Source organism: Rhinoraja longicauda, chromosome 8 (assembly GCF_053455715.1).
Source record: "Rhinoraja longicauda isolate Sanriku21f chromosome 8, sRhiLon1.1, whole genome shotgun sequence".
Lineage (NCBI taxonomy): Eukaryota > Metazoa > Chordata > Chondrichthyes > Rajiformes > Arhynchobatidae > Rhinoraja > Rhinoraja longicauda.
The window spans coordinates 55,713,696-55,735,742 of record NC_135960.1 but is presented as its reverse complement, the minus strand read 5'-3'; the positions used below and the strand labels follow the sequence as shown (position 1 = coordinate 55,735,742).

The following is a 22,047-nucleotide window of genomic DNA, read 5'->3' as shown; positions in this document are numbered from 1 at the left end:
TCTCTGCCTCAGAAGGCAGTGGAGGCCAATTCTCTGAATGCATTCAAGAGCGAGCTAGATCTTAAGGATAGCGGAGTCAGGGGGTATGGGGAGAAGGCAGGAACGGGGTACTGATTGAGAATGATCAGCCATGATCACATTGAATGGCGGTGCTGGCTCAAAGGGCCGAATGGCCTACTCCTGCACCTATTGTCTATAGTCTACCGAGTGTAAAGAATCTGCCAGGCATTCCTTAGTGCATTATGCCTATGTACCAGATAGCAATTTTCCAGAATACATGCCCAGGAAGTGAGAAAATGTCATTTTATGCACCAGCAATGTGATATAAACATGATATTAATACATGGGAGGAAGACTCACAGCCTTCCGTGTCAATACAGAGTTCATGGTGGCCTTAAAGACAACTTTGGCAGTACATATATTCGGAAGTTAAAAACTCATTTACTAAATCATGACAATTACCGCTTAATAATCTTTCACTTTTCTTACTCATTGGAAAATAACTGTTACCAGATTATTAACTAATAGCCATATTAATTCAAGAAACAGCAAAGTTATTCTGAGATGTTCCCATACTAATGAGGAAAATGAAAGTTCACTACAATTTTACAACAGAACTTTGCTGTAATTACATTTTCACACATAGGTTGCAGTAATTTAAGTTTACTGTTGATATTAACTCCAGCTTTAATTTAATAAATTATAAATGCAGGTGTTATCTGAGTTTAACATTTATTCTTGGATTTAACACCTGCCTTGCTCAGAGTATAGATGCATGACTGAATGTGCTGTAGAAAAATATTCCAACAAATATTATACTAAGAATATAATCTTTTTGTTTATTGCTGTAAAGTAACATCTGAAACATTCTGTTAAGCATTATTGGTCAATGACACATTTGTATGGTTATTTCTCTAGAATTATGCACAATGTTGGCATGGTTTTTTTTTTTTTTAATGCCAAATAATGCAAATGTCCCTGAAAATTTAAGAATAAGGGGTATGCCATTTAGGATGGGGAAAAACATATTCACACAGAGGGTTGTGAATCTGTGGAATTCTCAGCCACAAAGGCAGTGGAGGCCAATTCACTGGATGTATTCAAGAGAGAGTTGGATATAACTCTTAGACAAGGATAACCTATGCTGAGTGGGGGGAGGTGGGTCAGAACATGTATTGCAAATGGAACAGATGCAGTTGCAAGCCCTCTAGTTATTGCAAATGGGAGGCCATGGATGAGGAAAAATGACGATATTTTGGAATCACTTACGTGGTGGTGTGGTCATTATAACAAACACAATGGAACCAAAAAATCTGGAAAAGTAAAATGATAATGAAGTTAGCTTTGTAATTATTGCAACCCACACACCATTGTATCTAACAGTACACTTTATTTCTTTGATGCTCTCATTTGCATTGTTTGTAGAGTCCGTTTCTAGATTTTTACATGCAATTTATTAATAAACATTTGTTGAATTTTTATTGAATTATCTTTATCTTTGCAGGAATGAAGCAACCACTGAGTCCTGAGCACATTGTTGAAGATGTTATGATGAATTCAGGAGATCTTTACACTTACAGTGATGGGAAAATACTCAGCAGTGAATACTTGGGCTATCAGTTGAACATTGAGAAGCAGAATGTAGGACTTGCTCTTTGTGAAGTGTGTAACATTCAGCTGAACTCAGCAGCACAGGCTGAGGTTCATTACAATGGGAGGTCTCACCTGAAGAGGATAAAACAAGTCAACAGCCATGTTCCAGTTACCTCAGCTCCAAGTACGTTTGTCACTAGCACCAATACAGGTATGGGCGACAATTTAACATGGACTGCTGATGTTACGTTTGAAAGAATTCTTTAATATGACGTTGGAAAATCCATTCACTAGATGCTTTTGTATGAGCCTGTGTCCTGTTCATTAATTTTTTTAATTTGTTATCTAAGTTAATATTGAATCTGTTTTGCTGTTTGGTGGTAGAGATACTAAGCTGGGAGATACTATTTAAAGCCTGCGCAGTGGGTTATTGGCAATACAATCTGCGTAGAATTCTTACCACAACTACAGCACCTGAGGGAGGATAGGGCAGGTAGGAAGCTACAGTGTGGATTGCCTTGCCAGAGCAGCTTCATCGTCCAGAGTTTGCAGCTGATGAATATTGCAACTAACTTCTGATTTGTGTCTTGTATGTTTGGAAGAGCCACTGAGAAATTAGTCTCTGGAATTAGAATACCGCTGATGTTTGGTGTGCACTGCCTCATGTTTTGTGGAGTTGTGGCCATACACGTGCCCCATAAAATTGAATACCAGGACTCCATTTTTGCCATTATGTAGGAACAGTCATATAGATCAGTTGCACCTCGTCTGCTGTGAGGTACTCCGGAACCTCAGAGCCCATCCTTCTTTGCGAGAATTGTACAAAGGTAGCTGGAGAGTTATGTTTGTCCCTGGCTTGTGTGAGCATTCGTTTTGCCTGTCTTGGTAAAATACTCAGTAGTATGCTTCATTCTGCTTGACAGTTATTAGTTGCTCCTTTGGGATTCTGTCCATGACTCTGAATCTGGGTTAAGATTGTGTAGCAATCTGGGACTGAGTGGTTCTTGCAGAATCCACGATTTAAGGTTTTAATGGAATGTAATAAAATTAATTGAGTAGAGAACAATTGAATACTACATTTTTCAAATGAACAATAAAAAAGGCTAGTCTTATTTTTTTAACAAGTTATGCAGAGAAGGCAGGAGTATGGGGTTGAGAGGGAAAGATAGATTAGCCAGATAGAATGGCGGGTGGATTTGATGGGCCAAATGACCTACTTCTGCTCCGATAACTTATGAACATGAAAATGAATCTTCATAATTTCATATTGGCTTGTTTACAATTCTTAAAGGAGATTTAGGAAGCACAAAAGGATGGATTTGGGGGCTTATCATTTATAACAAATAAGAATCAATAATTTTGTGTCCAGTCTGGCCAGGCATTGAGCACCATTTCCAGTCTTTGCAAGCAGCTTTTCTTAAGCTTGAGGCATTGCCCTTTCTCATCCCCACACCCTTCCAAATCATTGGTTCTTAATTTAATGAAGGTCATTTCAAAATCATAAGACACAATCTTACATAAGTTGAAATAGTTATATTATTTTCTGTACAATAATATTTAAGGATTTGAGTGTTGCCTGTATCCTTTAAAATTAAAAAATATATATATTCTCCAAAGAGCTGCAACTAACTGTATCATTCTCCAGGAATTACTTTGGTTCTTTAACTGCTTTATTATTGATGTGGAATGCAAGTAAACTTCTTCATTTGAGGATAGACACAAAAAGCTGGAGTAACTCAGCGGGACAGGCAGCATCTCTGGAGAGAAGGAATGGGTGACGTTTCGGGTCGAGACCCTTCAGACAGGTTTGGGATAAGAAATGAGAGAAATAGACAGTGGTGTGGAGAGATAAAGAACAATGAATGAAAGATATGCAAAAAAGTAACAATGATAAAGGAAACAGGCCATTGTAAGCTGTTTGTAGGATGAAAATGAGAAGCTGGTGCGACTTGGGTGGGGAGGGATAGAGAAAGAGGGAATGCCGGGGCTACCTGAAGTGAGAGAAATCAGTATTCATACCACTGGGCTGTAAGCTGCCCAAGCGAAATATGAGATGCTGCTCCCCCAAATTGTGTTTAGCCTCACTCTGACAATGGAGGAGACCAAGGACAGAAAGGTCTGCGGAGGAATGGGAAGGAGAATTAAAGTGTCTGGCAACCGGGAGATCAGGTAGGTTAATCAGGATGTCATCTGCGGGCTGTTTTACAGTCGGGAACATGCAAGCAAAATATTGAGCAATACAGTGCAGGAGTCAGTCTTGATGGTACAATGCTGATTTAGCTGTGAAGGAAAGTAAATTCAATTACTATTGGTATGCCAAATAACTTCAGTTCTATAACAGTTAGTTTTAATCAGGTCAAGAAGCATCTGTGGAGTCCAGCTCTGTTGCCTGAGCCTGCTGAGTATTTCAAGTATTTGTTGTTTTTATTTCAGATTTGTAGCATGTACAGTTGTTTTTTTGCTTTTTACATGCATCAATTTAGAGTCAGTTTATTGAATTGGAATGAAAGAATCCTCAGGATCTACAGTGTGATGCTGGTTGTGATTTGTGCATACAAGTTTTTTTATCAAAACTACCATTACACTGGCGAGGATCTTGATGTTCATTACCCCCCAGTGCTGAGCGAGTATGGAAGTTTAGAATTGATTTACAGCGGGGTTTCCACATCTCTGCTATATTTTGGAGTCCAGTGTAAGTGTTGTAAACAAACATGATCCTGCTGTGGACATTTTCATGTTCTAACCATATGTCCCTGCACTCATTTTTATAGTGAATCCTAAATTAAGACTTGCAAAGTAACACTGTGAATAGGTGTACCAGAAATAAGTTGAAGTTTATGTTTGGAATTCACTGTTGATTTTACAGAGTTCAAAATTGTTTGACGTTTTGCCATGTTTTTCCGCATTTTGGAAAAAGTATTTTCCTTTTATTTTGTTTATTATTCTTTTAGCTACTGCATAATTTTTTGTCCATTTCCTATCTGGAATATCACTGTTTCCCATTTCCAGAGGCAGATCACCACCATTCCACTGGATTGGATGAGACCCTTTATGTCCACCCTTTAACTCCTCAGTTGTTACATGGGAATCACCTGCAGTGCCTTGTCTTCCTGCTTCTACTCCTTTATTTCTCATATCCACCATCTCTGATCTCCTTCCTTTCTCATCTTAACGTTGTCTTTTGGCAACACCACCCAAAAAAATTTGGGGAGTCAGTCTCGGTCTACCCCACAACAGAAGGGGTGGAATTGTAAAGTTTGATAGCCACGGGGAAGAAGGTTCTCCTGTGGCGTTCTGTCCTGCATCTTGGTGGAACCAGTCTGTTGCTGGACATCTTAGCTCCACTTCAACATCACTCAAACCTCCACTCTCACAATGCTTGAAGCACTGTCAAACTAAACTCCCTCATATGCCACTCAGCTTCTCCCCGCCACCTGTCTGTGACTCAACAAGAACCCTTGCAACATTTGTGTCACTTGTTTGATCCAAACATAATGTAAAAATATATGAGCATATCATAAGGGCCTTTCATTACTGCCTTTGCAACATCGCTCAGCCTCTGCGAGGCTCAATGATTGGGGTGTCACGGTTCTACAGCGCAGAAAGTGGCCCTTCAGCCCAACTCATCCATGCTGAACACTATGCCTATTTGTATGCTAATCCCATTTGTCCACCTTAGACCTGTATCTTTCCTAACTGACTACCCACCCAAATACATTTTAATTATTGTCATTGGATCTGCCTCCAAGACCTCCTGTGGCAGTTTGTTCCATATAATACAGCCTCTATGTGAAAAAACTGCCCCTCAGATCTCCTTTACATTTCTAACCTTAATCCTATGTACACCTGACTGGCCTCCCTGATAATGTGGCTTTGACCTGACACATTAGTGATGTTTCTCTCTCTACAAATGCTTACATCTGCCACATATTCTAGCATTTTCATTTTTTATACCCCTTTTACTGTTAATATCTTTGTTTGCTTGCACATTTCATATCCTGGAATGTTCACATATTCCAGCATCCTTACTGCACTAATCTTGCTTATGTTTGGTAAGGGATTTAAAGTCCCATCTTCATAGAGAAATATTTGTGCATTGCAAATTCAAAGTCTGAAGATGGCTCTTGACCTGAAACGTCACCTATTCCTTTTCTCCAGAGATGCAGTCTGACCCGTTGAGTTACTCCAGCATTTTGTGTCTATCTTTACTATTGGTAACTTCAGTTAACTAATATTTCATTTTCTGAATGTTTCTTGCTAGATTGGCAAGTATAATCCAACACAATTTAGGGCAATGGTCAATGATGGAATGCAGTGAGACAAAACCCCCCGATATTTTTGTATTTTCAATCATTCCAATCTAACACTAATAGCAACAAAAATATTCTATCTTTTGTTTAAAAAAAAGACACAAAGTGCTGGAGGTACTCAGCGGGCCAGGCAGCAACCTTGGAGAACATGGATAGGTGACGTTTTGTGTTGGGTCCCGATGTGATCCGTCATCCATCCATGTTCTCCAGGAATGCAACCTGACCCACTGAGTTACTCAAGTGTTTGCGTCTTTTTTTGTAGACCAGCATCTGCAGTTCCTTATTTCTCTATATTTATCTTTCATTAACATGGATTTTAATAGCTAGAGATCTAACAAGAGCATGAAAGTTTGCTTGGTCTCCACATTAGTAATGTTGTTGGTAATAGTGTGGCAGAACTATCAATGTTCATGCTTATTACACTGGAAAACTGAAAACAACTTTGGTTTTTCTGATCCCGTGTGATTTCATGTCAAAGGCTGAAGTTCCTCACTTAGCTTCAGCCCTCTTGTTCGCAACTTTCTCCAGTGCAATCAAAGAAAACCACTTGAATTTATGTGAATTTCATCAATTTACAAAGGTAAGACAAGGAAGTAAATTAAAGTTTAGGAACAGAAATATGCCATTCAGTTTTTCAAGCTTGCTATACCAGTGAATTTGCACTGTTTAATTCCAGTGTTGCATAAACATTGTATTATTTAATTTGCCAATGTCTTTGCTTCTGTATGTTTCATTATGTAAGTTCAGAACTTCACATTGGATAATGCCCCTGAAATAGAAAGCCAGAACACTTGCGATGTTTGGAAAGCAATTTCATAATACTAGAATTAATTGCATGGTGATGGAGAGAGTCAACAGCTTTAAATTTCTGCATGTGCGTATCTCTGAGGATCTATTTATTCACAAAATGCTGGAGTAACTCAGCAGGTCAGGCAGCATCTCGGGAGAGAAGGAATGGGTGACGTTTCGGGTCGAGACCCTTCTCTGAGGATCTATCCTGGGTGGGGCACATTGATGCAATCAGCAAGAAAACTCATCAACACCTCGACTTGCTCAGAAGATTGAGGAGATTTGGCATGTTGCCAAATACTCTATCAAACTTGTACAGTTCTGACTGGATGCATAATGGCCTGGTTCGGTAAATGGAACTCCCAGAAAGGCAACTAATATTATCAAAGCCTCATGCCACTTTGGCCATGCTCCCATCTGGATGCTGCCATTGGGATGATGATACAGGAGCCTGAGAATCGTGAAGTACAGGTTTAAGAGCAGCTTCTTCCCATCAACCATCAGCTGCTGTTGCCACACTGAACACTAACCACAACCCTACCTCAGCAATCATCCACTGTAGACTTTGTTTAGGAAGCACTATGTGCTTTGGTTTAATTGTATATGAAGTTTGAAATTCTTTTTATTACATGACCTAATACCTGTCTGAATTACAAGCATATTATAGAAGGAATTACAACAAAAAAATGGATCAAGCATGACATATAAATAAGAGAATGTGAGGAAGGTGGATTTCAGGGTAAAATATTGGAAATTCAAGGACACAGTAGTTCACAAAACATTAGACTGTAGATTTCCTATTATTTCCTACATGTCAAAATATAGGAAAGTTTAAAACACTCATTTAGATTGCAGTTGTGGCCAGTAAACGGTTCGAACAGTGACATACGTATAACATTAAATACCTTTGATGTAAGTTGTTTTATTTTAAAATTCCACATGACTGGACAAAATTATATGTTTCTCATGAGGAGTGAACAATTTCAATAAACTATTAACACATTTGCCGATCATGATTTCCCTTTCACAAATCTCCGTTGACTCTGCCCAGTCCTATTATTATTTCCTATGTGCCCTGTTACCATTCCTGTCAAAACTAGTTCTAGCATGTTCACAAATGCTGATAACCTGTAATGCTCCACATTCTCTCACTATGGGTGCTGTCAATCTGATGCAATGTTAAATTGAGGCTCCTCCTGCTTTCTTGGGTATGTAGTTTCTAAGCACGATGAAGGAGAAAAATCAGGAGAATGAACTTGTCTGCCCTAATAAATATTTTACCCATCTACTAACAACATGAAAAATTATATTTCGGGTGAAGACCCTTCTTCAGGCCACCGATTCCTTTTCTCCAGAGATGCTGCCTGACTAACTGAGTTAGCCTTTTGTGCCTGTCTAAACCAGTGTTGGTTTAAGCCAGCATCTGTAGTTCCTACCTACACATCGAAAATTACATAACCATTATCATATCCATCAGTCTGAAGAAGGGTCTCGACCCATTCCTTCTCTCCCGAGATGCTGCCCGACCTGCTGAGTTACTCCAGCACTTTGTGAATAAATACCTTCGATTTGTACCAGCATCTGCAGTTATTTTCTTATATCATATCCTGCTTTGTGGGAGCCTGCTCTTCCATATTTCTTGCTTTACTATTCTGCCTACATTTCTTTGGAGATGTTTTGGAATGATGTGGGTACTTGTTTCTCTGTACTTTGATATTAAATACTTTGATACTGCTGTTAACCTTAATTTATACTGCAGGTGGCAGCATAAGCATTTGTTCTGCCACTGTGTTTCAGTCTGCTTGCCATGCATATTGAAAAGATTGTCTTGAACATTTGTAACTGCTGCAGAACCTCAGATTTTCTCACCGGAGATTTCCTTACATGATTGAGATCTATGAATTATGTCTCTGTGTCTGTGCCTGCATCAAGCCACTTGCCCAGAGTAGGGGAATCGAGGACCAGAGGACAAGGTGAAGGGGAAAAGATTTAATAGGAATCCGACGGGTAACTTTTTCACACAAAGGCTGGTGGATGTATGGAACAAGCTGCCTGAGGAGGTAGTTGAGGCTGGGACTATCCCATCGTTTAAGAAACAGTTAGACAGGTTCATGGATAGGACAGGTTTGGAGGGATATGGACCAAGTGCAGGCAAGTGGGACTAGTGTAGCTGGGCCATTATTGGCCGGTGTGGGCAAGTTGGGCCGAAGGGCCTGTTTCCACACTGTATCACTCTATGACTCAATGACTCTAAGTACCATAAGTATAAGAAAATAACTGCAGATGCTGGTACAAATCGATTTATTCACAAAATGCTGGAGTAACTCAGCAGGTCAGGCAGCATCTCGGGAGAGAAGGAATGGGTGACGTTTCGGGTCGAGACCCTTCTTCAGACTGATGTCGGGGGTGGAACAAAGGAAGGATATAGGTGGAGACAGGAAGATAGAGGGAGATCTGGGAAGGAGGAGGGGAAGGGAGGGACAGAGGAGCTATCTGAGTCTAAGTACCTATCTTAGCAAATTTGCCATAGCAAGTTGCTTTTAAATAAGCATGAGCTCAGAGACATGTAAACTTAATTGACTTAAGATAGACACAAACAGCTGAGGTAACTCAGCGGGACAGGCAGCATCTCTGGAGAGAAGGAATGGGTGACATTTCAGGGAGCTGAAACGTCACCCATTCCTTCTCCCCAGAGATGTTGTCTGTCCCGCTGAGTTACTCCAGCTTTTTGTGTCTATCATCAGTTTAAACTAGCACCTGCAGTTTCTTCCTACCAACTTAATTGACTTTATATTTTTACAACCTTCAGTTACTTTATGATGACAGGTATTATCAAGTCCTCGTTGGACAGTCGTCATAGGTTTTCTAATGACTGCGTTTGTGTTGACGGAACCTTGAGTCTTTGTGGAGAGTTCTTGACCACTTTTTACATATCTGTAAATATGTAAACAAATATGTAAGCATATATGCAGGCATGTTAGAAAACATTACTTCCACATCTTCCATAATAGGAAGTATGCTTACCAAATTCATAGATGGCACAAAGAAAGTTGATCTTGTTGATAGAGATGAGGTAAACCTTTGTTACAGAAGAACAGAGCATATTATTTTCCTCAGAACTGCCAAGGAATCTGTCACTCATTGTGTATATTTGCGCGACCAATATGTATCCAATGTCTCAGGGCTAACTTACCTCTACCATTTCCCTACCCACCTTACCAACTCATTGATATTGTTCTGCTGCCATAAACGTCCCTCCTCGGCATAACAACATCATCTTTCCCTATCTAACTCTCTCAGACTTGCCTCTTTTGAATCTTGAACAGAAATAGGCCCTCTGACCGACTCATCCATACCAACCCAGATGGAGTCATAGAGTCACACAGCATTGAAATAGGCTCAAGTCAAGTCAAATTTATTTGTCACATACACATACACGATGTGCAGTGAAATGAAAGTGGCAATGCCTGCGGGTTGTGCACAAAAAGAATTACAGTTACAGCATATAAATAAAGTTAATAAGTTACTATTAGTGTCGACAAAAATTTAGTCTCTGGGGTTATAAAAGTTGACAGTCCTGATGGCCTGTGGGAAGAAGCTCCGTCTCATCCTCTCCGTTTTCACAGCGTGACAGCGGAGGCGTTTGCCTGATCGTAGCATCTGGAACAGTCCGTTACTGGGGTGGCAGGGGTCCCTCATGATCTTACTTGCTCTGGATCTGCACCTCCTGATGTATAGGTCCTGCAGGGGGATGAGTGTAGTTCCCATGGTGCGTTCTGCCAAACGCACTACTCTCTGCAGGGCCATCCTGTCCTGGGCAGAGCTGTTCCCAAACCAGACTGTAATGTTGCCGGACAGGATGCTCTCTACAGCCCCAGAGTAGAAGCAATGAAGGATCTTCAGAGACACTCTGAATTTCCTCAGTTGTCTAAGGTGGTAAAGGCGCTGCTTAGCCTTACCCACCAGTGCGGCAATGTGCGTTGCCCACGTCAGATCCTCTGCGATGCGGACTCCCAAGTATTTAAAACTGCTCACCCTATCCACAATCGGCCCATTTATCTCCAGTGGCGTGTACGTCCTTGGATGTTTAGCCCTTCTGAAGTCCACAATCAGCTCCTTTGTTTTAGTGACATTCAAGAGGAGGCTATTGTGCTGACACCAGAGTGCCAGATCAGCTCAGCAGCCCAACTCGTCCATGACGACCAAGATGCTCTGTCGAAGCTAGTCCCATTGCCTGCATTTGGTCCATATCCCTCTAAACCTGTCCAAGGGTCTTTTAAATATCATTATTATACCCGCCTCAATTACCTCCTCTGGTATTCCATATACCCACCACCCGGTGAGTGGAAACGTTGCCCCTCATATTCCTATTAAACCATTCCTCTCTCATCTTAAACCTATATTCTCTCGTTCTTGATGCTCCTACCCTGGGGAAAATACTCTGTGCATTCACCCCATCAATTCCGATCATGATTTTATACGCCTCTATAAAATGACCCCTCATTCTCCTGCATACCAAGAAATAATGTCCTAGGTTGCCCAACCTCCCCCTACAGCTCAGGCTTTCAAGCCTTGGCAGCATTGTTGCAAATCTCCTCTGCACTTTTCCAGCTTAATGATATCCTTCCAGGGTGACCAAAACTGAATACAATGCTTTGAATGTGGCCTTACTGACATCTTTTACAACTGTAACAATATGTTCCAATTTCTATACTCAATACCCTGAATGATGAAGGCAACTTCTCCCTATAGCTCAGGTCCTTGAGACCTGGCAGCATCCTCAACATCTTATATATCTTGAACTGTAATATTATGTCCCAAATTCTACACTGATCCTGAATGATGATGGCCAGCATGCCCTTTTTGCACCCTATCTTCCTGTGAAGACATTTTCAAGGAATAATGCACTTGTACACCTTGATCCATGTGTTCTATCATTGATGATGAAGATTCTGCCGTGGTTTGAGCCCTCAGGATGTAATAGCACAACTGAAGTAAACTGCCATTTGCCATTCCTTGACCCATTTGCCCAGCTGATCAAGATCACATGGTAATTTTGGATAACAATGTTCACAGTCTACAATACGACTACAATACACATACAATATGTGTCATCTGCAAACTTACAAATCATGTACATTCTCATTTAAATTGTTGAGATAGATGACTTTGCCTTATGAACCTGCTTCATTTGTTTTAGTTTATTGATTATTTATATATCCGATCCCTTCGCTGTATTACACAGTTAATTTACAAAGAAATTTCTTATTTTCTTTCTAAGAAATGATATAGGATCTCTGAAATTCAGCTTTGTGTCTACTCTACCAATACATTGAATGCTCTGAGATTGGGACTACATTTATAAATCTACCAATGCATTTACTGGTGTAATATTGGCATTTCAACAACTATTTGTTCAGTTTCTGTGCTACTTTCTTTTAAATGTTTACTCTCCTTGGCAACTTTTAAGCAAGTGGTCTTTTTCAATTTTGACTCTGTTGAAGACAACATTCAATGTTAATGTGATGTAATTGGATTCAGTAGGTGGTTGGAACAGGAGTTGATTCAAGCTGACTTACATTTTAATATGTGTAAACAAGCGGGCAATAATAGTGCCTAATATCCCATCCTTTTGGGTGTGTGCACATATTGTTCAGGGTGTCTGAAGGCATATCAGGTTAATACAAGATGAGGCAAGAATTGATTGAATTACTGAGCTCTTATTTCGCACTAAAGTGAAGTCTCTGAACAATAGTTACAGATTTATTTTGTTGAACAATGCTCTTCACATATGTTACAGCATATTTATAATGAAAGTGCTGCCTCCTTGTAATAACCTGTGCATTCTGTCCTTTTGAGTCTACAGGAGCTGAGACCTTTCTGCTGAATTGACTTCAAGGTGTCTTCTCTTTGTTACCTCTCTCTCTTTGCAGAATGAGATCAAAGGCTTTTCTAACATTGCTCCTCTACCTCACACTGTTTTGTCTCAGGTGTCCATGAACAGCTTCTGTTTGTCATATTAACAAAAACCTGTTTTTTGCTTTAATTTTTTTTAAAACTTTTTTTTGCTTTTTTAAAAACTGTTTTTTGCTTTAGTGAAGCTGCTTTAATGCAGTGAAACATTCCAAAGCACTTCACAAGATCAGCATCAAACAAACTTTGACACAAAGGATATTTACTACAATACAAAACTTTCAGGAGTGTCTGAAGGAAGAATCTGAGCTAAAAACAGAAGAAGTTAATGGAACGGTGGGCGTGTAGATTTGTTGCCTTACAGCACCTGGGACCCGTGTTCGAACTTGATTATGGGTGCTGTCCCAATGTGTAGGATAGTGATAGTGTGTGGGGTGATCACGTGGACACGCTGGGCTGAAGGGCCTGTTTCCACACTGTATCTCAAGACTAAACTAAGCTGGTGAGTCTTTTCTGCAGCCTCTTGATTGCTGCTGCCACCTTCCTGTAGTGTTTAAACTCTTGTTCATTTTTTCTCAGTCATTGCTGCGGCCTCTGGAAAGGGCAAAACATTTAGCACATTTATTTATTAATTTCTTTCGGAAATGGATGTTGCTGGCAAAGCTGACATTCCTTTTAGAGATACCCTGTGGAAACAGGCCCTTCGGCCCACCAAGACCATGCCAGCCGTCAATTACCAGTACACTAGTTCTATGTTACATCCTACACACTAGGGGCAATTTCCAGAAGCCAATTAACCTACAAACTTGCATGCTGTGAAATATGGGAGGAAAGAGCAGCATCGGATAAAACGCACATTGGGAGACCGCATAGACAACATCTGTAGTCAGGACCGGACTACTGTGCTGTGCATTTATTGCTCATGCCTAATTATTGGTCCATCTGAGATCATGTAAGAGTCAACAGGACTGGTGGGTCTAGAGTTAACAATACGCCAGACCAAGTAAGGAATGCAAATTTCTGGTCTTGAGGAGCATCAATAAATCAGGTGAGGTTTTTACTGTGCTCATCAGTACTGATTACCTAATTTAAACAAAACATACCTGACTATTAACTGAGTTCCATTGTAACCAGAGTAAAATTTGAATACTGGTCTCTGGATTATTACTTTAGGCTTTGAAATACCTTGCCTGGTAACTTAACTGCTGCTCAATTGCCACATTGATCCTTTATCAATGAATTGATTTTATTAATAGAAAAGGAGTATTGTTAGAACATTTTAGGTGAAGACAATCTCAGGAGTGTACACACCCACATAAATCACATTGACAATTTTGCTACATTTTAATAGGATTTCAGGAAATGGATGTGTGGTGTGAATACATTTTAGAGACATACTTGTTGAAATATCTTCATTTTCAAAACATACTGTAGATCAGCCGAAGAGAGGGACAAACTGGATAGGTGTAACAATGTGTTTGGAATTTGCTCTGGAATGTCGGAGGTTGAGGGGAGACCTGATAGAAGGAGATAAAATGATGAGAGACATTGACAGTCAAAACATTTTTTCCCAGGGTTAACATGTCAAGGACAAGAAGGCGTAGCTTTAAAGTGAGCGAGGCAACGTTTCAAGGAGCTTTTTAACACAGAGTGGTCGATGCAAGGACTGTGCTGGCAGGTGTGGCAGTGGAGGCATATGCCTGTACGTAGAGGCTTTGTAGAGGTTTTTAGACAGGCACATGAATATGCAGGGAATGGAGGGGTCTTGATCATGTGCAGGCAGAGATTAGTTTATGTTCGGCACGGATATTGTGGGCCAAACGTCCAGTTCCTGTGGTGCACTGTTCTATGTTCTACTGTATGTTGCCATAGCATTGTCCAGAGTTGAAACATCCCTACACAAGGAAGATGCTAGAGTTCAATTTGACATAAATGAGGAGAACATAAATGTTCTTGCTGCAAGGAAGCCAACACCATTTGTCCAACATCAGTGTTTCTGAACCTTTAATCTCTACGCAATTAAAACCTATGGTGAGAACGCACCTGGACCACACCTAGTGTGCTATTTTGGTCTCCTAATTTGAGGAATGATATTCTTGCTGTTGAGGGAGTGCAGCGTAGGTTCACCAGGTTAAATCCCCGGATGGCAGGACTGACATATGATGAAGGAATGGGTCGACTGGGCTTGTATTCATTTAGAAGGATGAGAGGGGATCTTATAGAAACATGTAAAATTCTTAAAGGATTGAACTGGCTAGATGCAGAGAAAATGTTCCCCATGTTGGGGGGGGGGGGGGGGGGGGTGGCAGAACCAGGGGTCACAGTTTAAGAACAAGGGGTAGGCCATTTAGGACTGAGATGAGGAAAATCATCTTCACCCAGAGCATTGTGAATCTGTGGAATTCTCTGCCACAGAAGACAGTGGCGGCCAATTCACTGGATGTTTTCAAGAGAGAGTTAGATTCTATTTGGGCTAAAGGAATCAAGGGATATGGGGACAAAGCAGGAACGGGGTACTGATTTTAGATGATCAGCCATGATCATATTGAATGGCGGTACTGATTTGAAGGGCCGAATGGTCTACTCCTGTACCTATTTTTCTATGTTTCTTTGGAAAAGCAATTATGACCTATTTACAGAGATTGTAAGATGGTATATACAGTAGAATTCCGTTGGTTCTGTTCTGCCAGGTTTTCCATACTTTTGCATGTTGTTAATATCGCAACACACTTAGAATACACTTTTCATTAGATATTGCACAGTATTATAGTATACTTTCCAGTGAATCTGATGTTTAATGGGAGTGCAGGGAACATTGCCCATGTGAGCTTAAAGGAGCTAGAGGAACGGCCATAGTGTTTATAAAGAGATACAGGAAACACAGTCATGGTGACTTTAAGAGGAGATGGTGGCACCACCAATGGCTGCCTCGCCAAAAGTCTGTCTGTCACTTCCTTCTCTGTTGTTTTATAGTATGTGTTAAATGTATGTTTTAGTGTTCTTTAGCTGGTTTTATGTGGGGGTTGGGGGGGGTGGGGAAACTCTTTTAAAATCTCTTACCTCGACGGAGATGCAAATTTTTTTTTTTTCCGTATCGTATCTCCATCTGCGCTGTGGCCTAACATTGTGAAGTTGGCGGCCTCTGCTGGAGATCGACTTTGGGAGCTCCAACTGTGGGAGCCTGAGAGACTTAACATCGTGGAGCGGGCAATTCCTTTGCCAGGGATCGACCTCTGAGCTCCAACTGCAGGAGCCTGCGGACTTTAACATCGTGGAGCTCGCGGTCTCTGGTTAGAGACCGACCGGGAGCTCCAGGCCACAGGAACTTCGATCGCCCCAACGCGGGAGCTTCAATCGCCCCGACGCGCGGGCTTCGACCGCCGGCTGCGAGAGCTTCGATTGCCTGACCGCGGGAGAAAATTGAGGGAAGAAGATTAGACTTTATTGCCTTCCATCACAGTGAGGAATGTGGGGAATCCGCTGTGGTGAATGTTTATGTTAACTTTGATGTAGTTGTGTGTCTTGTTGCTTTATTTTAGTATGGCTGTATTGTAATACGAATCTCACTGTACCTTATTTGGTACACGTAACAATAAAAGACCTTTGAAACCTTTGAAAACTTTGAAATGGGGCTCAGTGAATGGAAACTGTGGGCCAAGTGATTTTAAAGGGAGCAAGAGAGATATCACTGGGAAAGGCCATGTGTCGATCCATCAGGAATTGTGAAGAGTGACTAATCGGAGTATTACTGTATGGTGATTTTTTTTTAATCAATTGTGATTGCAGCGAGTGCAATTTTTTTGATAAAGAGATTGAAAATATAACTAATTCCTTGATGATTATAATCTCAGATTGTCAATTGTGCAGTTGATTTTTTTGCTGACTTACTTTCAGTCAGTGCAGGAGGAGTGACATTGAGTGTTCAACCTGAGCTGTCTAATCACAAAGGAAGACAACCCTGTTTCTGCTGTTGTTTTGATTTCAAAAGAATCCTATACTATGGCACGGAGCCCATAAAGTTTACTTGTCTTTGTTAGTACATTCATTTGCAACCATGCCAAGCCTCACCAAATTAAAACGACACAATTGGATCACAGATAACGATCTTAAAGTAATAATGAGCCTCGCAATGATGAAAATTAAGTTTTATGCTCTCAAGATTGTTTCCCAGAAGCAGTGAGAGTGCAACTGCTGGTAAACGTGCATTGTTTTAATAATTATACTTCAATTTAATATGTAGAGCAATGAACATTTTAACTCGGTTGAATCAAAAATCCAAATTGTTATTGAGGCTCCGTAACTAAAAAAAATTGTGCAAAGGTTTCAATAGACAATAGACAATAGGTGCAGGAGGAGGCCATTCGGCCCTTCGAGCCAGCACCACCATTCAATGTGATCATGGCTGATCATTCTCAATCAGTACCCCGTTCCTGCCTTCTCCCCATACCCCCTGACTCCGCTATCCTTAAGAGCTCTATCTAGCTCTCTCTTGAATGCATTCAGAGAATTGGCCTCCACTGCCTTCTGAGGATTCAAACAATTATGATGTCGAATTCACAAAACCAGTACTCATTATTCCCTGCACTTTAAATTAAGAAGCCGATATTGTCTTCTTGTTTGCAATCTGCAGAAACTAGTCTATTATTAACATCTAGAGTCTTCATGTACATGATCAAAATCAAGAGTAAGTTCTCATTTAAATGCAGTGTTTCAGATTGCCAGTCTGGCCGCTTTCCAAAAAGGTTAGTAAACAATGCTTCTGAAGTTGTGAGTACTTGTGAAAAATCCAGTCCCAAATTTGGCCATCGAAATAATGAAAGGCTTCAGAAGCATTTAAAAAATATTACAAATTATTATAAATGAAAAATTATTGAAAAAGTAGTAACCATTAAAAAAATTAATGACATTGACTAATTTAAAATAAGCCTGCCTTCCCTTTCCTCATATCATTTTCCTTTTCCAGGTGAGACAGAGGTTCACATGCACCTTCTCTAACCTCATCTACTGCATCCAGTGTTCCCGATGTAGCCTTCTGTACATCTGCGAGACTGAGCGTAGACTTGGTAACCACCTTGCCGGACACTTACGCTCAGTCCGTCAAGGCCTACTGGATCTCCCAGTTACTAACTATTTTAACTACCCTACCCATTCCCTGAATGACCTTTCAGTCCTGGGCTGCCTCCATTGCCAGACTGAGGCCCACACACAAACTAGAGGAACAGCACCTCATGTTCCACTTGGGGAGTCTGCAACCCAACAGCATGAACATTGAATTCTCCAATTATAGGTAACTAACCCCTTCCCCTTTCTCCCCCAAGGGTGTCCTCTCCTTTCCTCCTCTTCCCCCACACTTGCCTCCCTGAGCTGTGTCTGACCTTGCACTGGTTTCTCTCCTCCCCCTCCACCCATTCCAATGGCTACACAATTCACCACTTTTCTACCCTCGAGTTTCACAATTCATAACTCTTTATACTTTCTGCGCTCACATCTGTCTTTGCATCTCTGGCCTTTGTCCAACAATCTGCCTAACAAAAAACCTCCTCGCCAATGTTCACCTATTGCCTGCCCTACCTTGCCCCTCTTGTTTTCCGCTTCCCCGGGTGCCAACCTGAAACGTCACCTATTCATGTTCTCCAGAGATGCTGCCTGACCTGTTGAGTTGCTCTAGCATTTTTGTCTCCCTTTGGTAAAAAACAGCAACTGCAGTTCCTTGTTATTCCTTTTCCCTTTGTTCCCTCCTCCTCATTCCCACATTCCTCATTGGGATTATGAATCCTCCACCAGATCTAACCTAATGAGTCAGTTTCTAGTGTAAATAGTGGATGATCTTTAAACAACTTCGAATTCTGCTATTGGACCCCTCGGGAAATCTCGTGGTGGAACATGAAGATAAATAAAGCACTCACTTCTGCCGGGTAAGTTTGGGCCTTCACTGTTTATCTACTATGGACCATGCCAGATGACCACCAGTCAATTTTGTGCATAAATTGGAAAACACACCATAATCGCTCAATATGGTAACCATATTTCCACAGTATTGTAACAAATGGCATCAAAAGCATGTCAACCTTTTGAATTTCACATTCGCATTAGTTTGTTGTGAAGTACATTAGAGTGAAATAAAATTGCTTGCTTGCATGAACCTCGTAGAGTAAACAGGGTGGTACGATGGCGCAACAGTAGAGTTGCTGCCTTACAGCGATTGCGGCGCCGGAGACCCGGGTTCGATCCCGACTACGGGCGTTGTCTGCACGGAGTTTGTACGTTCTCCCCTTGACCGCGTGGGTTTTCTCCGAGATCTTCGGTTTCCTCCCACACACCAAAGACGTACAGGTTTGTAGGTTACTTGGCTTAGTATCTGTGTAAAATTATCGCTAGTGTGTGTAGGATAGTGTTAATGTGCGGGGATCACTGGTCGGCGCAGACGTGGTGGGCCAAAGGGCCTGTTTCCGCACTGTAGCTCTAAACTAAACTAAATTATTTATGAACACCGGGTGGCGCCACGAGCATTGGCTGCCTCGCCAATAGTCTGTCTGTCCTTTCTGCTGATTTTGTTATTTTATGTGTTAAAAATATGTTTTAGTGTTCCTTGGTTTGTTTTATGTGGGGGGGGGGGGGGGTGGGGGGGGGGGGGAGTTGGGGGAAACATTTTTTCAATCTCTTATCTCGACGGAGATGCGATTTTTCTCCGTCCCCACTGCGGCCTAACATCGAGGAGTTGGCAGCCTTTCCTGGAGACTGGCCTGGCGCTTCATGCTGCGGGCGCGGCGCGTACTTTAACATTGCGGAGGTGCGATCCTTTGCTGGGGATCAAGTGTGGAGAGCTCTGACCGCGGGGCCTGTGGACTTCAACATCATGAAGCCTGCAGTCTCTGGTAAGAAGAGGCCGACTAGGGAACTCCATGCCGCGGAGAGTTTTTCAACTGTCCCGACGCGGGAGTTTTTGACCATCCCGACACGAGGGCTTTGGACAGCCGGCAGTGGCGACTGCAGATGGTTCAACAGCCCCGACCGCGGGTGAACAAAGGGGAAGATTATTGAACTTGATTACTTTCCATCACAGTGAGGAAGTGGAATCCGCTGTGGTGGATGTTTATGTTAAATTTTATTTTATGTGGCTGTGTGTCTTGTTGCTTTTCACTTAGTATGGCTGTATGGTAACTCAAATTTCACTGTACCTTAATTGGTACATGTGACAATAAATTGATCTTGAAATCTTGAAATGATGACAGATACACCAATAAACACATTGATGAATGCAAAAGGGAAGAGTAGTGCAAAGATTGTGGTGCGATCTGTAGGAATGCAATAGCAGGGGTGGAGTTTGGAGTGAGGGCACATGACAGCACCTCTGGGAAATAGGTATGAACAAGGTGAATCGTTCAGGAGTTTTATAGCAGTGAGGAAGAGCTGTTCTTAAATCTCATGATCCGGGTTTTCAATCATCTGTATCTTCTCCCAGAAATTTGAAAAGGGAATAGTCAGGAGGCATCCTTGATGATACGTCTAGCTTTCCTGATGCATCGCATCGTGAAGTTGAACAAGATGGAAGGAAGTGATAAGCCAGTGATTGACTGGGCTGTGCTCACCACTCTCCATAGGTTCAATGTTTTAGTGTAGAGATACAGCACGGAAACAGGCCCTTCGGTCCACCATGTCCTCGTCGACCAGCGACCTCCATACACTAACGCTATCCTACAAACATGTACGTCTTTGGAATGTGGGAGGAAACCAGAGCACCTGGAGAAAACCCACGTGGTCACAGGGAGAACATACTGTGTAAACTCTGTACAGACTGCACCTTGGTCAGGATGGAACCCGGGTCTCTGGCACTGTAAGGCAGCAACTCTACTGCTGCGCCACCACACTGCCTCAATGCTCAAGAGCAGAGCCTTTTATCGGAGATTGATCAAATGCAGGGGTGTCCATAAGTAAGGCATTTTTAAACTGGGGAGAGCAAGCAGCAGCAAAAGTTCCCGATGGGTAAAAAGAAAGAGTTCTATTCAGAACCACCAATATTTATCAGAAAAATCTGGGACAGTAATATTTCATACTGTTGGAAATAAAATGGATACAAAAATCTGCATTTTTTTAAGTAGTGTGTATTCACTGAATAAGCAGCTAATAAATGCCTTCCCATCCTGAACATAATACTAAAAAGCAATGCAATCCATCTTGAGCATTTTAGAAAGCACTTCAGTGCAAGTGCGATTTCTCTGCAGTACAATAAAATATAACTTCGTTTATTTAACTCTTGTAACGTTTGCATTAGTTTCTAAATGAAGTAATTTTCCCTTAAAAAGTGGCACAAAGGAGTCTGATTTTACACAGAATAAGGCATGATCCATTACTCATTACAACTGGTTCAATTAATTCTAGTTAACATTCAGGACAAGAGCTTGCATTAGATTTACTTGCCTATTAAACTACACTTTACAATTTGTACCATTCACAACAAGCCTTTACTGTTTTTTTGTTTCTTTCTCAGCTGCCATGTCTAATGATATCAGATGTTGGTTTGGTTTGTCTGAAAATAGCCAATTACCCTGATTTTCTGCGCCCCTCACAATAATAACTCATCAGCTTTGGATTTGTCATCCCTTCTTTGCTGGAATGCCAGTTAAATTATGGAAGTGTGGAACACTGATTTCCTTCTGTCTCAGCTGTTTATCATTGAAAAGGGATGTGCTATTTTTAGCAGCAACACAATGTTCTTAGATGAATCTTCATCTGTGTAGCTTGATCTGGCCATGCTGAGCAACCAGTAATTGTAACATTGTAGTCTCTGAATATGTGACTGCTGGAGATTATCTTCACTGCCAATGGGGACTTGCGCTGCCTGTTTCTACATGTTTTGCTGCTTGGATTTCTTCCGAGAGGCACATTTCCTTCATGGTAACATGTAGCAGCACCTTGCTATTGAACGAAAATTACATAGCTTGCTTTCAAAAAGGACTGAAATGTTCATTTTCATCCTCAAAGTGTTGCAGACAGTGGACAAGATTTTAAATGATCCATCTGCATCCAGGGAAATCTAAGGCTATCTCGATTATAAAGAACACCTGATTTCTGAGTTGGAAAAATAGATTGTCTCACAAGAAACCGTAGAGTTTTTAACGGCACAGCTATCGCATTAGACTTTCATTCTTTACGGCATTACTACAGTATTTTTGATGCTGCATTCATAATGTGGAACGGATTTCTCAAGAAAGGTAAGTGCCAGATAGTATTCCTTTTTGACATATCACCAACAGAGATGATCTGGATAATCTGTAAACCTGAATTTATGTTTTTAATCTATTCTCTTTCATTTATTCCTTTTTATAGCAACTATGATGAAAGTATATATCATTTATCTTTCATTAATATTTGTGTGTGTTCTGCATAGTTTAGATATTGTCCTTTAATCCTGTCTGTTGAAGCTTATTTTTGTAAACTATCA

General features: G+C 41.1%; 1 protein-coding gene across 4 annotated transcripts in view; it reads left to right on the top strand.

Moving 5' to 3' along the window:
• znf385b (zinc finger protein 385B) overlaps positions 1-22,047 on the top strand; it is a 342,637-nt gene that overhangs the window by 72,575 nt on the left and 248,015 nt on the right. For 2 of the 4 annotated variants that reach the window (XM_078404019.1, XM_078404020.1), the window contains one exon: positions 1,505-1,804. In XM_078404019.1, coding sequence (XP_078260145.1) covers positions 1,507-1,804 — 298 coding nt within the window. In that variant the 5' untranslated portion in view covers positions 1,505-1,506. Of the gene's footprint in view, positions 1-1,504; positions 1,805-21,260; positions 21,818-22,047 lie in introns of those variants that run through there. The other 2 variants (XM_078404027.1, XM_078404021.1) reach the window with 1 other exon arrangement.